This window comes from Lepus europaeus, chromosome 3 (genome assembly GCF_033115175.1).
Source record: "Lepus europaeus isolate LE1 chromosome 3, mLepTim1.pri, whole genome shotgun sequence".
Lineage (NCBI taxonomy): Eukaryota > Metazoa > Chordata > Mammalia > Lagomorpha > Leporidae > Lepus > Lepus europaeus.
In genome coordinates, this window is record NC_084829.1 from 84,449,152 (window position 1) to 84,464,413 (window position 15,262).

Genomic DNA, 15,262 nt, shown 5'->3' on the forward strand with positions numbered 1-15,262 from the left:
TGGAGCACCTGGGACTTGAGTCAGCACCCATGTGGAATGCTGGTGCTGTAGGCTTGGGCTTTAACCTGCTGAGCCACAGTGCCAGACCCTAAACAATCCTTTTTCTATAATATAGTTCTCAACAGAGCCTTCCTGATACTACTTCCTGCCCAACATTTCCTTATATTTTTCTTCTAGAAAATTGTCTTTCCGTATGCCTAAACCTTTGTCCTATCAGACCTTGCCTGAGTTGTGTAAGGTAGTTTGATACTTACCATCTTTATTTGGAATCCTAAATTGTAGCATTTTGGAGGAAGTGAGGTATCCACTTTAAAACTGGTTATACACAACCACATGTAGCTGTTTCATATAAATACAGTTTATCTCAAATGTATCTTGTGTAGTGAGCTTATTCTGAACCAAAAGATAGGATGTGTCTATATACTTACAGCTTATCTAGTTAGCTTTGAGTTATTGTTCAGCCCCTTGAATTCTCTCAGTTAGCTTTCCTTTGCATATAATGTCTGCTAGAGTTAAAGAATGTTTTGAGTCTTCACTGAAAATTTTAGAACAGGATCAGTTTGTGGCTGTATGTTTTAGACATTTTCTGATTTTTTTTTTAACGAAGCGTTTGATCTCTCATGGCTTTTATGAGTCAGGAACTGAGGATACTTCAGCTCAGTGGTTCTGGCCTAAGATCTCTTAAAAGGTTGCCTTCAAGACATTGGCTATGGGCTATAGTCAACTGAAGTTCTTACTGGGGTTGGAGGATTTGTTTCTAAGGTGGCTTGTTCACATGGCTGGCAAGGAGGTGCTGGTTGTTGTTCTAGCTTGATTTTGTTATAATTAGCATTTTTTCTGTATGAGTATTCATTGTACTGTTATCCTCACTAATTTTGGCTACAAAGATAATGTGCAGTTCTGTCAAATTTCTTCATAAACATAGTCTCTAGAATTCCCTTCCTCACTGAATACCAGGAATCTTTCAGTAAGGAGATCTGGTATGTCTTAGTCTTTGGGACCCACATTATTTTCCATTAATGACCATTAACGTTTTTAAGTGCTTCCAGTCATCTGTTAAGTGAGTTCTAACATTGTAATCAACAGAACAGTAACAGCTATAATTACTTAATACTAGTATTATTCTAAGTGCTTTACATAAACTAACCAACTCTTCTTAGTAGAGACCTTTTCATTAATTTAGCTAGATTGTCTTGATAGCAAAGTAGAGGTCTTGGACATTAGTTCCCCTTAATTTATTTAACAAATCATTATTCACAGGGAAATTGGAGACTAGATTTGGGGAGCTCTTTTTCTTGCCATCTAAGAGTATATTATCCAGCTAAAGAAACATACTCTTTTCTTCCTGAATAACCATACTTTTAAAAGCTTCCTTTAAGGCTTTAAAGTATTTTTTTTGGAAGTCTCCACTTAACTGTAGTTTTCCATTTCTTGGTGTTATTCTCCTGGTTACATTTCTCTTGCTGATCTGCACTTCAGTTCTTTCACTGCTGTAAAGTTGGAATTCAGAGATGAGATCCTATTTGATCATGTGGATTTCTTTATGTACTCTTCTTTACTCTTCACCAGAACCTCCTTATCACTTTTTTTTTTTTAAACATTTCTTTTTTTTTTTTTTTTTGATAGGCAGAGTGGATAGTGAGAGAGAGAGACAGAGAGAAAGGTCTTCCTTTTTTGCCGCTGGTTCACCCTCCAATGGCCACTGTGGCCGGCGCATCTCGCTGATCCGAAGCCAGGAGCCAGGAGCTTCTCTGGGTCTCCCATGCGGGTGCAGGGCCCAAGCACTTGGGCCATGCTCCACTGCCTTCCCGGGCCATAGCAGAGAGCTGGCCTGGAAGAGGGGCAACCAGGATAGAATCTGGTGCCCCGACCGGGACTAGAACCTGGTGTGCCGGCGCCGCAAGGCAGAGGCTTAGCCTGTTAAGCCACAGCGCCGGCCCAGGCGTATACATTTTAAACAAGGTGTATGTTTCCTTGAAATATTAAGTGATGTATTGCAACCCTCTAGTATCAGGGATGGTATTGAGCAGTATTTCTCTCTCAAGAAAGGTAGTGAAAACTCCTGAGGCATTAGCTTATGGAAAAAAGAAAATAAAGTTGAACTACAATAGGTTGGGATGCCATATACAAGCAGCTCTTACCACTTGTCTCATAGTGTATTTACTTTTCAACTTCTCTTACATGTAAAACTGTTTAAACCAGAAATATGAATCATATTCATTCACTGTATGAAAATAACAGTTTATCTGGTACATAGAACTGGGAATCTAAAAGCCAGCAATTCATCTTTTGAATGATAAGGTATAAATAAGTTGTTATTATACCATTTCCAGGGTCGATGCTATAAGGCCTTGAATTAGACTGGTTGTGGAAAACAAAATTATGCAGACTGACTTTGCAAAAGTATGCCAAGAGTATTTACTTGTATTAGGAAGCAGGAGGGATACATGTCATATTAAGCATGTAATATGGCTATGACTTGAGGGACAGACACATTTTAACTGAAATCAAGTACTTTGATAAATTTCTGGGCTGGTCTTTGTGTTTTGTTTGGCCCTATCTATTGCCTGGAATAGTTAACTCTAATATGGAGCATAGTTTTAGTAGAACTATAACATTTTTTGTGTGTGTATCTGTACTCATGGATGAATTTTATGTACTACTTACTAAAGTAACTTAAAATATTTCAGGTGGAACAGAATCCATTATTAGGATTTGGTGCAATAGCTATTGCGGTATTATGCTCAGGATTTGCTGGTAAGTCATAAAAGTATCATTTTATTGTTATTTTTTTTAAAAAAAGATTTATTTATTTGAAAGTCAGAGTTGCACAGTGAGAGGAGGAAAGGCAGAGAGAGAGAGAGAGAGAGGTCTTCCATCCACTAGTTCACTCCCCAAGTGGCTGAAATGGCCGGAGCTGTGCCGATCCAAAGGAAGGAGACAGGAGCTTCTTTTGGGTCTTCCCATGTGGGTGCAAGGGCCCAAGGACTTGGGCCATCTTCTGCTATCCCAGGCCATAGCAGAGAGCTGGATTGGAAGAGGAGCAGCCGGGACTAGAACCGGCGCCCATATGGGATGCCAGTACTTCAGGCCAGGGATTTAACCTGCAGTGCCACAGCGCCAGCCCCAGGACTCTTTGACTAGGAAAGTAAGCTGAATATGGAAGTAAAATATTGCTTATAAATGTTTATAAGGAAAAAATCTAAATTTAGGAATATACTTAATGAGTATCATGCTAACATCTTATTCTTAGGACCAACAAATTAGGTACAAAATTTGAGTCACCTTAGAAATAAAATGTTTGATTTTTAGTAGTATTTTTGAAAAATTAAATGTTGATATCTAACACTATTTTTAGTTTAGCCTCTCTATGATCAACTGAGGAAACTGAAGGTAGTTTAATATCCCTTTATTCTTGGTAGTAACAAAGTACTGGGCTTTGGTTTTCCCAGATGTAAAATCAAAGGTGGAAATAAGAATTGCTGTTTTATGTTTATTCCCATTCTTTGGATCCTTCCAACATATATTCATTAAAAGAATCTTATTTTAAATTAGACTTTTCAATTGCTAAGACCGTAACAGGATAATTATAGTTAAAATTGTAATGTCATTGTTAAACATGCACTCATTTGAGTATAAAACTTATAAGACTGGAATGTGATTGTTTGAGCATATGGAGCTTCATATACTCCTTTGGAGTATCTGAAAAAAAAAATGTATCTTCAACCCCAGAAAAATTTATTATTTGATTAGGAAATTCCTGGTCATTCTGAAACTGTATATGCACTTGGCTTCTAGGAACCTGCTTTAAAGGAAAATGGCTTCATTTACAAATGCTATTTAAATTTTATTTTGATTGTATTTCTGAAAAAATTCCAAATAGTGATTATATGGTTATTGTACAAACTGAGGAGTATTACTAACTAGGCAGATAATAGTGATATGATTAAGGTACTTCACTCTATATTTCCAGCTGACCAAAGTAGTCTCATTTTCTCCTAAATAGTACAAAGAGCTTTTGTGATCTTTCTTACTGTTACAATAGAGAGAAAATATTTTAAATAATTTAACAGGCCCCTGTTAAATATAGTTTATAAAGTTCCCTTAATTATTAATCTGTGTATTCTGTAAAAATGCAGTTAGGTAATATTAAGTATATCATGTTTCACAATCTATATAATGAATACACATTTAATTAACATTAAGTATTTTTATTCCTCAAATCATGTACTTTATGTATATGTATGGTTATAAAAAAGACATTTTTTATATAACATTGATGTATGTTATAAAAAAGACATTGTAAATCAATTCATAATATCTTTAATATTTTTATGTCTAATTTTCTTCTTTCAGGTGTATATTTTGAAAAAGTTTTAAAGAGTTCAGACACATCCCTTTGGGTTAGAAATATTCAAATGTATCTATCAGGGATTGTTGTGACATTAGTTGGCGTCTACTTGTCAGATGGAGCTGAAATTAAAGAAAAAGGATTTTTCTATGGTTACACACATTATGTCTGGTTTGTCATCTGTAAGTATCCATGAATTAAAGGTTCTGTATAGATGCTTTTTGTTCAAGCTAGATGTCTACTTCAAGCCTTTTATAGCATTTTGAAATTATTCCTTTCATACTGTGAGTACTAGTTTGAAAAACTAATTTTAGTTTTATTGACTTACTTTTGTGGCATAGATATCCCAAAGCAATTTTGACTTCCTAATCAAAAGTGTCTAATGTGTTAACAATAAATGCGTACAATTTAGTAGAACACATAACTCTTGGGGCATCTGAGAAACAATTTATCTAGGAACTACTATTCACTTTTAGTACAAACTCTGATGATTGCTTCTAAGGGAAATAGAGTATTTTCCTTTTCCTAGGTATATTAGTGTGGCATCTTTGGGGATGTGTTAAGATTTTCTTTCTTTATTCAAGTTCTGGCAAGTGTTGGAGGCCTGTACACTTCTGTGGTGGTCAAGTACACAGACAACATCATGAAAGGCTTCTCTGCTGCAGCAGCCATTGTGCTTTCTACCATTGCGTCCGTGACCCTGTTTGGATTACAGATAAGTATGTCCTGAGTTTTTTATTAAGCTGTTAACGTAGAAGAGCATCTTACTTCCACAGTTCATTTCTTTTCTTAAAAATGGCAGGTAGCCATAGTATTTCTAGGAATGCCTAGTTTTGTTAAAATAATTTATTCTTTAAGTTCAGCAGTTCACAGTTGTATGAAGTGGGTAAGAAATAGTTTAATTGATCCCAGAGAATAAGTTGATAACTGCTGATTCTATGTGAAACTGAGGGCTACTCAGTTATCAGAGAGAGCAGTTTTGGGACTGGATTAAGATGGTGGAACAGGAAGGGGACTTACTGCTCTAGTCTGGAAAGGTAGTTTAAAAAAAGTGGAAAGAGTGCAGTCTTGGTGCCAGCGCTATGGCGAAGTGGATAGAGTTGCCGCCTGTAGTGCCGGAATCCCATACAGGTGCTGGTTAGAGTCCAGGCTGCCCCGCTTCTGATCCAGCTCTCTGCTATAGTCTGGGTAAGCAGTGGAAGATGGCCTGGGTCCCCGTACTTCCGTGGGAGACCTGGAAGAGGCTCCTGGCTTTGGATCGGCACAGCTCTGGCTATGGCAGCCAACTGGGGAACAAGCCAGCGGATCGAAGACCTCTCTCTCTGTCTCTCCTCCTTTGTGTAATTCTGTCTTTCAAGTAAATAAATCTTAATAAATAGTAAATAAAGTAAATAGTAAATAAAGTGCAGTCTCAGGGAAGAATTAAGAAAACGGCAGAGGAAAATCTACACAAAATAGAGGAACACAGTGGATCTATGTTGGTATGTTATTATAGACTAAGTATGAGGAAAATCAAATATCTACATTAAATGAAAGGAAAAAACCTGGCCTGTATTTATATTGCATTTTAAAATTGGCATCTGTTACATATACAAGCAGACTTTATTTATTTAAAAGGCAGAGTTACAGAAAGAGAGGAAGAGCTCTTCCATCCACTGGTTCATTCCTCAGATGGCCTCAATGGCCAGGGCTGGGCCAGGACAAAGCCAGGAGCTAGAAGCTTCTTCCACTCTCCCATGGTTGTGCTAGGAGCCCAACTCCTTGGGCCACCTTCCCCGACTTTCCCAGGCAATTAGCAGGGAGCTGGATAGGAAGTGGAGCCATCAGGACTCCAACTAGAACCCATATGGGATGCTGGGGCTGAGAGGCAACAGGTTATCCTGTGTCACAGTGCCGGTGCCAGCCCTATGTAATTTTTAAAAAAGATATCTTAAAAAGATTTATTTATATATTTGAAAGCCAGAATGAAAGAGGGAGAAATATTATACATCTACTGGATCATCTCCCAAAATGGCTGCAACAGCCAGATCTGGTACAGGATGATGCCAGGAATCAGGAACTGCATCCTGGTGTCCAACACAGGTGGCAAGCACCCAAGCACTTGGGCGATCTTCTGCTGCCTTCCCAGGTGCATTAGCAGGAAGCTGGAGTGGAAGGAGTAGCTTGGAACTTGAACTAGCACTCCAAAATGGGGTGTCAGTGGCTTAACCCCACGGTGCTACAATGGCCTTGTCTTTAGGGTTTTCCATATTTAGAACTGTGTCATCTTCAATTTGATTTGATTTCAGAATTCTTTTGTTGTACTCCTTAGAGTTTAATGTGTCATAGTGACAATCTTTTCATGACTATTTGGGCTTCTATGGATCTACTGTATTTGAATGTATTTTTCTTTTAGGTTTTCAGTGTCATTACTCATCTCTTTTTCAGAGATCCCCATAATTCTAAACTTTTTTTCATGATGGCCTTAGAATTTTTTTTTTTCCTCTGTCTGGCTTGGATATTTCACTAAGACCTGTTTTCAAGTTCACATATTCTTTCTTCTGTTTGACCCAGACTCTTGTTGAAGTTTTCAGCTGTGTTCATTAGACAGTTACTGACTTCATTTCCAAAATCTCTGTCTTTGCTGAGTTTCTCATTTATACCATGCATTATGTTCCTAATTAAGCTGTCTTCTGTTGTGTCTCTTGCAGCATCACTATAATCATCTTTTTTTTTTTGGAGAGGTAGAGTTAGACAGTGAGAAAGAGAGAAAGGTCTTCCTTCCATTGGTTCACCCCCCCCAGATGGTTGCCATAGCCAGCACTGTGCCAGTCCGAAGCCAGGAGCCAGGTGATTCCTCCTGGTCTCCCATGCAGGTGCAGGGGCCCAAGCACTTGGGCCATCCTCCGCTGCCTTCCTGGGCCACAACAGAGAGCTGGGCTGAAAGAGGAGCAACCAGGACTAGAACCTGGTGCCCATGTGGGATGCCGGCGCCGAAGGCAGAGGATTAACTAAGCAAGCTACGGTACCGGCCCCTATAATCATTATTTTGAATTCTCCATCTGAGGCTAGATGAGGTCAGTGAAGGCAATGCTTTGGCTTCCCAGGCTGAGACAAAGATATGTTGCTCTGTATCTCAAAGTCACTGGGCCCCTGCATAGCCTCAGGGGTGCATGCTAGGCCCACACAGGTTCACAGTGATATGGGCTAAAAGTAGTCCATTCCAGTAGGATGTAAGTCTCAGCTGGGTGTCCAGCAGATGTAGAGGCTCTGTTTGCAGTGAGTAGCTGGAGGATAGGGGCCTTTAGACTTTCTGCTACTGGGGCTTACCACAGCAGGTCTGGCACTGAGCTTCATCCCAGAGCCCTGAACTCACCTCACCTTCCTGCTCTACTGTACAAAGTTGGGAGTTTTGCTCCACTGTCTATTGGATGTTGGGGGAGGGATGGTGGATGTTGTCCCTAGGCTGCCTTGCTAGGTAGGGTCTGAAAGCTCAGTCAGCAGGTTCTGACTTGGTTGTAGGTTTAAGATCTATGTTCTGGACTTAATTCCTCTTTCCTCCATTCTGGGGAAGGGGCAACATGTAGCTCTTTCCTTCTTCATTGTGACTTACCTCTTTATACTGAATCTAGGCTCTGTGGTCTTTCACTTGACTTTCTGAGCTCTTCTAAAGGTGGCTTGGTGGGTAAATAGCCATTCAAATTGGTCTCTTTGAGAAGATACTCAACTTCCATTTTGCTCTACTTTCTAGATGCTTCCCTTAAATTGTAGTTCTGATTCATCATATGTTTAGTCCTTAGGCTTCCATTCCTGAGAATTTGGTAATAGCATATACAGTGTTTTTGATCAATGTTCTGTCTTACTGATGGTCAATTACAATGCCTTAGCAACCTTTCAAATAACTATTTAAAAGTAAGGAAGATACCTCTCTCCTGTGTCTGAAGGCAAAGCTAGGCTTTTTTATTTATTTTTATTTTTTGACAGGCAGAGTTAGTGAGAGAGAGAGTTATAGACAGAGAGAAAGGTCTTCCTTCCGTTGGTTCATTACCCTAATGGCTGCTCCGGCTGGTGCGCTGCGCCAATCTGAAGCCAGGTGCTTCCTCCTGGTCTCCCATGTGGGTGCAGGGCCCAAGCACTTGGGCCATCCTCCACTGCCTTCCTGGGCCACAGCAGAGAGCTGGACTGGAAGAGAAGCAACCGGGACAGAATCTAGCGCCCCAACTGGGACTAAAATCTGGGGTGCCAGTGCCACAGGCAGAGGATTAGCCAAATGAGCCACAGCGCCGGCCAAAGCTAGGCTTTTTGAGTTATTAGAAAACTTAAATCATAGTTTGATGTCATTTCTCTGCATGCCATTTTTTAAAGCTGTTAAGATTACATTATTGTAATCCATATAGAGTATGGTTACATGGTTCCATTTTTAATATAGTTTTGATATTACTATTTAAATGTGACTTGTCAGGTTTGAACAATTGTAATTCAGTTTCTTGATTAAGATGAAAAAGAGGTAAGAGAAAAGGCTAGCATGAAACATTTTTTTTTTTCAATGGGGAATCACCACTTTATCTCCTATTCTGAAGTTCTACTGTTTTGAGTAACTGGTCACCTAATTCTGAATTTTGCTCTTGTACTCTAAACACATCCCACTTTATTTCCTTTTATGTTTATAGAATTCTTTTAAATGTGTATGTTTTATGTAGAAGTCATTGCGCTTTTGTTAATTAGTCAAAAACTGGCAAACTGGTGTTCTAGAAAAGTGTAGTCATAATCAGTGTTCATCAGTCCCTTCATTTTTTGCTAGAATGGATGAGCATTTCATACCTTACCACATTTATTTCCCTTATGATGTGACAGTAAGAACTCATGAATAAAATGTCAGAATTTCAAAATGATTGTTGTTACAGAGTATAAAAGGCACAAATGTGTGTATGTGTTCTTTCTTTTCAGCACTTACTTTTACTCTGGGCACCATTCTTGTATGTGTTTCCATCTATTTCTATGGACTACCCAGACAAGACACTACATCAATCCAACAAGGAGAAACAGCTTCAAAAGAAAGAATCATTGGTGTGTGAATTGAGCCTGAAGAAAGATGACTAAACTATTTGCATTATACTAGAGCCTTAAGTCAATCCCAGAAGGAAGCTTAAACAAATAAAAACAACAACAAAAAAATCAACCACATGGTGTAAGAATCAAGAAACAAACTGTCACAGGGAGTTGCTGATACAGAGATTTAATCTGGGCCAAATGGGGTCAAGTTGTATTTTAAAATGAAGGAATTTTATTGTATATATATGATGTACATAAAAATATGGAGATGACATGGTATTTAAGCAAATCATGTGAGGCTACAATATTCAAATAACTAGGTTTGGGACAATGTTTAAAGGTTGAAGTGCCAAAGCCATTTCTGTACTAACTGTTCCCTTGTTCAGGTACCAGGGGAGAAGGACAACCCCTCAAAGTTCTCCAAAATTCACAGAGTGAATTTGTCCTAGCAGCAGTAAAGCCCTAACTCTTTTTTATGAGAAAGGCAAAAACAAGACAGGTAGTTCAGAAACAAACAGAATGTGTAACTTCTCAAGTGGAATCTATTTCATAGCTCAGACAATGATCTCTGGGTGGCAACTGGATACTCCTTTAATCCTATATTTGTGCCATTCATTGTCTGGTTCCTGTTTCTTTGCCGTTAGAAGATATACTTTTTTTCAAAAAAAAATTTCTAATGTCACTTTTGTACTTTTTTTTTATAAAGTAATGTTAATTGTTGGACTCTCAAATAATTTGTGTAATTGCAGTGTTTTTAAAAATATTTCTATAATGTCAATGAAAAATTCAGCAATAAAATTAATTTATTTGTATTTAGTCTGTTTAAGCACTTTTTATATGGTAATAGACCAATAAGTCAGTGTAAAAACATAACTTAAACCATAATATTTTCTTTGGTTGCAAGTACCACTTAAAATCAACTCTGCCAAGCTGTAACCAAAAGATGGAATTTAGATGACAATTAAGGGCACTAGTTTGGGGCTGGCACTGTGGCGCAGTGGGTTAACACCCCAGCCTGAAGCACTGGCATCCCATATGGGCGCTGGTTTGAGACTCGGCTGCTCCACTTCCAATCCAGCTCTCTGCTATGGCCTGGGAAAGCAGCAGAAGATGGCCCAAGTCCTTGGGCCCTTGCACCCTCATGGGAGACCTGGAAGAAGCTCCTGGCTCCTGCTTTCAGATCAGCGCAGCTCTGGCCATTACGGCCAACTGGGGAGTGAACCAGCAGATGGAAGACCTCTCTCTCTCTGCCTTCTCTCTCTGTGTAACTCTGACTTTCAAATAAAATAAATAAATTAAAAAAAAAAAAAAAAGGGCACTAGTTTGAAGGAATTCATGAGCAGTCTTTTCAAGGGGCTGTTTTTCTGAAGACTTGGCTCTATTATTGTCCTGGTATTATACTCAGGAAGCTACCATTGATCTCAAAGGGGGAAAGTTTCTCAGAGAAGCAGAGGCTTACTGAACATGGAAAGCATGTTTCTGCTGTACATTTTTATTCCATGGCTGCTTTGTGCTAAGGGAATTTTAACAATAAATCAATACAGAAATAAAATAGAAAATATATATATATATTTAGACTGCATGGATGAGTCTTTTCTGAGACCATGAAGGCAAATCATTCTTGCCAGTATAAAAGAATTCATTCTAACTAGAGAATCTTTGATTCATGCTTCTCTATTTGTAAAAACAGACTGTCATTAGTATTAGAAAACTTGTATTAGCAACATTTAGAATAAATTATAGCAGACCTAAATGCTGGCAGAGGAGGATGGCCTTAATGATTAAACACATCACAGGGGCTGATGCTACACCTAAGCCAAACTCCTGTAACCTAGTCAGGTCTGCAAAATACACCTTATTAATAAGAAAGAAACTATTTAAGAGACTCCATTTCAAATTATGGCTTAATTAAATATACTACATTTTATAAAAAGATCCTTATATGAGGGAGTCTTTTTTTTTTTTTTTTTGACAGGCAGAGTGGACAGTAGAGGGAGATAGAGAGAAAGGTCTTCCTTTTTGCCGTTGGTTCACCCTCCAATGGCCGCCGCGGTAGGCGCGCTGCAGCCGGCGCACCGCGCTGTTCCGATGGCAGGAGCCAGGTGCTTCTCCTGGTCTCCCATGGGGTGCAGGGCCCAAGCACTTGGGCCATCCTCCACTGCACTCCCTGGCCACAGCAGAGAGCTGGCCTGGAAGGGGGGCAACCGGGACTAGAACCGGGTGTGCCGGCGCCGCAAGGCGGAGGATTAGCCTGTTAAGCCACGGCGCCGGCTGAATGAGGGAGTCTTTTAAACAGTTCATAGAACTACATATTGTGAAAAACTGCATGGGTTTGAAATCTCATGAAAATAAACATTTTAATGAAATTTTCTATGAACTTTTCAAAGTATCCTCATATAATGTCTATTCAAATGTATTCAGTTCTTGAGTTTACACAGTTAAGATACCTATATCCTACTAAAAGGTAAGCATGGGTCTGTTCTTTCTGGGAGTATTTGTCAGCCATATTAAACAAATATGCTTATTTTTTCTCCTGAGAGGCAAAGAGATGATGGAGCTCCTATCTGCTTAGTTACTGCCCAAAGCCTTGTGGACAGCAGGTCTGGGCCAGGCAGAAATCAGGAGATGGTAACTCAGTCCACATGGATGGCATCCACATTCCCACATGGATGGCAGAGATCCACCTTCTTTGCCATATTACCCACTACATTGGAAGGAGACTGGAACCGCGAGTGAAGCAGGGACATAAACAGGTACACCAATATAGGATGTTGGTGTCTTAAACAGTGTCTTACTGCTGGATTAAGTGTCCACCCCGATGCTTACTTTTTATTTCTTTAATTAGAACCAGCCACAATTAAAACAGAAAAAATTTTCCCCCTCACAAATTATTTGATGAAAACATCTCATCGTCCCAGTTATAAGAATAGTTTCTAGGAGCCGGTGCTGTGTTTTGTGCTGGGTTAAGCCACTGTCTGTAGTGCCGGCATCCCATAAGGATGCCAGTTCAAGTCCTGGCTGTTCCACTGCCAATCCAGCTCCCTGCTGATGTGCCTGAGAAAGCCGTGGAGGATGGCCTAAATGCCTGCGCCCCTGCACCCACGGAAGAAGCTCCTGGCTTGACCCGGCCCAGCCCTGGTCACTGTGGCCATTTGAAGAGTAAACCAGCAGATAGAAAATCTTTCAGGCCAGCACCGTGGCTCACTAGGCTAATCCTCCGCCTTGCGGCGCCGGCACACCGGGTTCTAGTCCCGGTTGGGGCACCGGATTCTGTCCCAGTTGCCCCTCTTCCAGGCCAGCTCTCTGCTGTGGCCAGGGAGTGCAGTGGAGGATTGCCCAAGTCCTTGGGCCCTGCACCCCATGGGAGACCAGGAGAAGCACCTGGCTCCTGCCATCGGATCAGCGCGGTGCGCCGGCCGCAGCGCGCCAACCATTGGAGGGTGAACCAACGGCAAAGGAAAACCTTTCTCTCTGTCTCTCTCTTTCTCTGTCCACTCTGCCTGTTAAAAAAAAAAGGAAAATCTCTCTTTCTCTCTCCCCCTCTGTAACCTTTTTGTTTTTGACAGGCAGAGTGGACATTGAGAAAGAGAGACAGAGAGAAAGGTCTTCCTTTGCCGTTGGTTCACCCTCAATGGCCGCTGCGGCCGGCACACTGTGCTGATCCGAAGCCAGGAGCCAGGTGCTTCTCCTGGTCTCCCATGCGGGTGCAGGGCCCAAGGACTTGGGCCATCTTCCACTGCACTCCTGGGCCACAGCAGAGAGCTGGCCTGGAAGCGGAGCGACCAGAACAGAATCCGGCGCCCTGACTGGGACTAGAACCTGGGGTGCCAGCGCCGCAGGTGGAGGATTAGCCTAATGAGCCGCGGTGCCGGCGATGTAACTCTTTCAAATAAGTCAATAAATGAACTTAGGAAAAAAACCAGTTTCTGGTAAGATGACATCCTTCTAAAATCTTCAAGACACTACAATGTTTTGAGTTTTCTACAAACGTCTAAGTACCTACTGACTATTAGGGAACCCAGAAGACTTTTTTTTAAAGGATAAAGATTGAATATTCAAGTTGACAAGTCACATTTAATTAAATATTTTGACAAAATTGAGTTTAAATTCTATTCTGAATAGCAAGACATGTAAGAACAGGTGACTCAATGACTTAGCATTAAAAGCCATTTTAATAAGAAATTACATCCTACATACAGGTGTGATTCCAAGAAGCTTCATTCCATTGGCTAAAACAGAACGGACAGCTTTGAAAAGATGAAGTCTGGCCTACAAAATAAACAATAATTAAAATGTTCAATTCAATGATAGGCTAACTATAACTTTAAAAAATGATTTTTAAAGTAATTTTAATTTTCTTCTAACAACACAGGACAATATCTTAAAGTGCCCTAGATTTACTAAAGGCAAACAAATTCTAGCTATCACTAGGAGTGTGACAGTATCAGTATATAGTATGGCTTCAAAAGTGGAACTAACTCAATACTACAACATTTAACGTAGGAAGATGTGCTTCATAGTCTAGTATTTTTTGGAAGTATATCAACATTGATTATTGCAGTCTATATCTAATTATTACCCAAGTCAATAAGTGTACTACAGTTCAACAACAATATTAGTTTAGAAAAATTTACAAGACTGACTTAGCAATTCTAGTCTGAGCACACTATGGGTTCTACAGGAGACATTCAACATAACATACCCCCGCCACTTCAGGAGGACTGTCTTTTATGTGCAGTGTTTTGTGTGCCACAGCTGCAAGATGACTGAAATGGGAAGAGAGAAATGATGAGGATCAGCAGTAGATTCCCCTTGTAATATATGAGCTACATATCTGACTCTCAAGTTAAAATATATAAAAACAAGGAACTGTTGAAGAAGGTAACCAGATTTGTAGTGCCGAGATTGGAATTCACTGCTTCTCTATGATGGATAAAGTAAAACACACTACACTCAAGCTTAAGATTTTGTTCTTGGTTTCTTACTATCAAGTAGCAGGTTATTAAAACTATAATTACATTGTTAGTTTTACAAATATAAGAGATTCCTTTCTGATAATTAGCTTTTTCTTAGTTAAGCAGCCTTTAAAATTAGGAGTATAAGACAGTATGGCTTTTCCCCATCTATAGAGTGAGGTGGTAGGCATACAGACGGTGGTACTAATCCATGCTGCACACACCCTGGTCACTCTTCTTCAAAGCACCTTTTCTTTAGGGATGACAGCAAGCACAGAAGCCCTCTCTGAGTCTCAAGACTGGGCTGGGAGCACTGGCCCTGTCTCATGTTCACTATCATAATAAATATGTACTGTCAATGAATGCTGTTACGAGTTTCTTGTATAATATATGAGCTACATGTCTGACATATCTCCATGTTACACTAAATAAGTAAACTTTAGTCACAAATTTATAAAAATGAAGAAAGGGTTCCTATATTTAAAACACATCAATGTTTAGGTGAAGAGATTTGCTTACAGGAAAACTTCAGATGAAAGAAAGATCCTATGTCTGATCAGAAGGTCTCAAATATGTAAACACCTGCAAATAGAACAATTATACAGTACCTTAGAGTTAGAAGGTAACTGACAATGTGTCTGGGCTGAAGGTCCCGAGATGATCTATATAGCACCTCGTCAAACCTACAAGAAAGATGACAGGAGCAGCTGGCAGGGGAAGGCTGCACATACTACATGAAGCTAAGACATTAAAGGTTAAAAATATCTTAGATAGAAGATTGATTTGACACCCATTATGAGGCATGTGAAAAAAAGACTGTACATTTGAAGGCAAAGGCACATTTCTTTCTTCTTACAAATTCCTTAATGGTAGGAACTTTCTAAATCATCTTGATATCCCTTAGGCCTACTCCAGAGCAAAAGAT

The 15,262-nt window shown here is 39.8% G+C and overlaps 2 protein-coding genes across 5 annotated transcripts in view; one reads left to right on the plus strand and one right to left on the minus strand.

Moving 5' to 3' along the window:
- Positions 1-10,194, plus strand: part of SLC35A1 (solute carrier family 35 member A1) — a 44,535-nt gene extending 34,341 nt beyond the window's left edge. For all 3 annotated transcript variants that reach the window (XM_062186477.1, XM_062186478.1, XM_062186479.1), the window contains exons 5-8: positions 2,691-2,757; positions 4,357-4,533; positions 4,936-5,070; positions 9,278-10,194. In XM_062186477.1, the coding sequence (XP_062042461.1) occupies positions 2,691-2,757; positions 4,357-4,533; positions 4,936-5,070; positions 9,278-9,405 (507 nt within the window). In that variant the 3' untranslated portion in view covers positions 9,406-10,194. The remainder of the gene's footprint in view (positions 1-2,690; positions 2,758-4,356; positions 4,534-4,935; positions 5,071-9,277) is intronic.
- Positions 1-15,262, minus strand: part of RARS2 (arginyl-tRNA synthetase 2, mitochondrial) — an 82,647-nt gene that overhangs the window by 7,253 nt on the left and 60,132 nt on the right. Inside the window, exons 18-21 of one of the 2 annotated variants that reach the window (XM_062186475.1) lie at positions 14,946-15,020; positions 14,085-14,148; positions 13,580-13,651; positions 8,302-8,512 (exon numbers count right to left, since the gene is read on the minus strand). In XM_062186475.1, the coding sequence (XP_062042459.1) occupies positions 8,375-8,512; positions 13,580-13,651; positions 14,085-14,148; positions 14,946-15,020 (349 nt within the window). In that variant the 3' untranslated portion in view covers positions 8,302-8,374. Of the gene's footprint in view, positions 1-8,301; positions 8,513-13,579; positions 13,652-14,084; positions 14,149-14,945; positions 15,021-15,262 lie in introns of those variants that run through there. The other variant, XM_062186476.1, reaches the window with a different exon arrangement.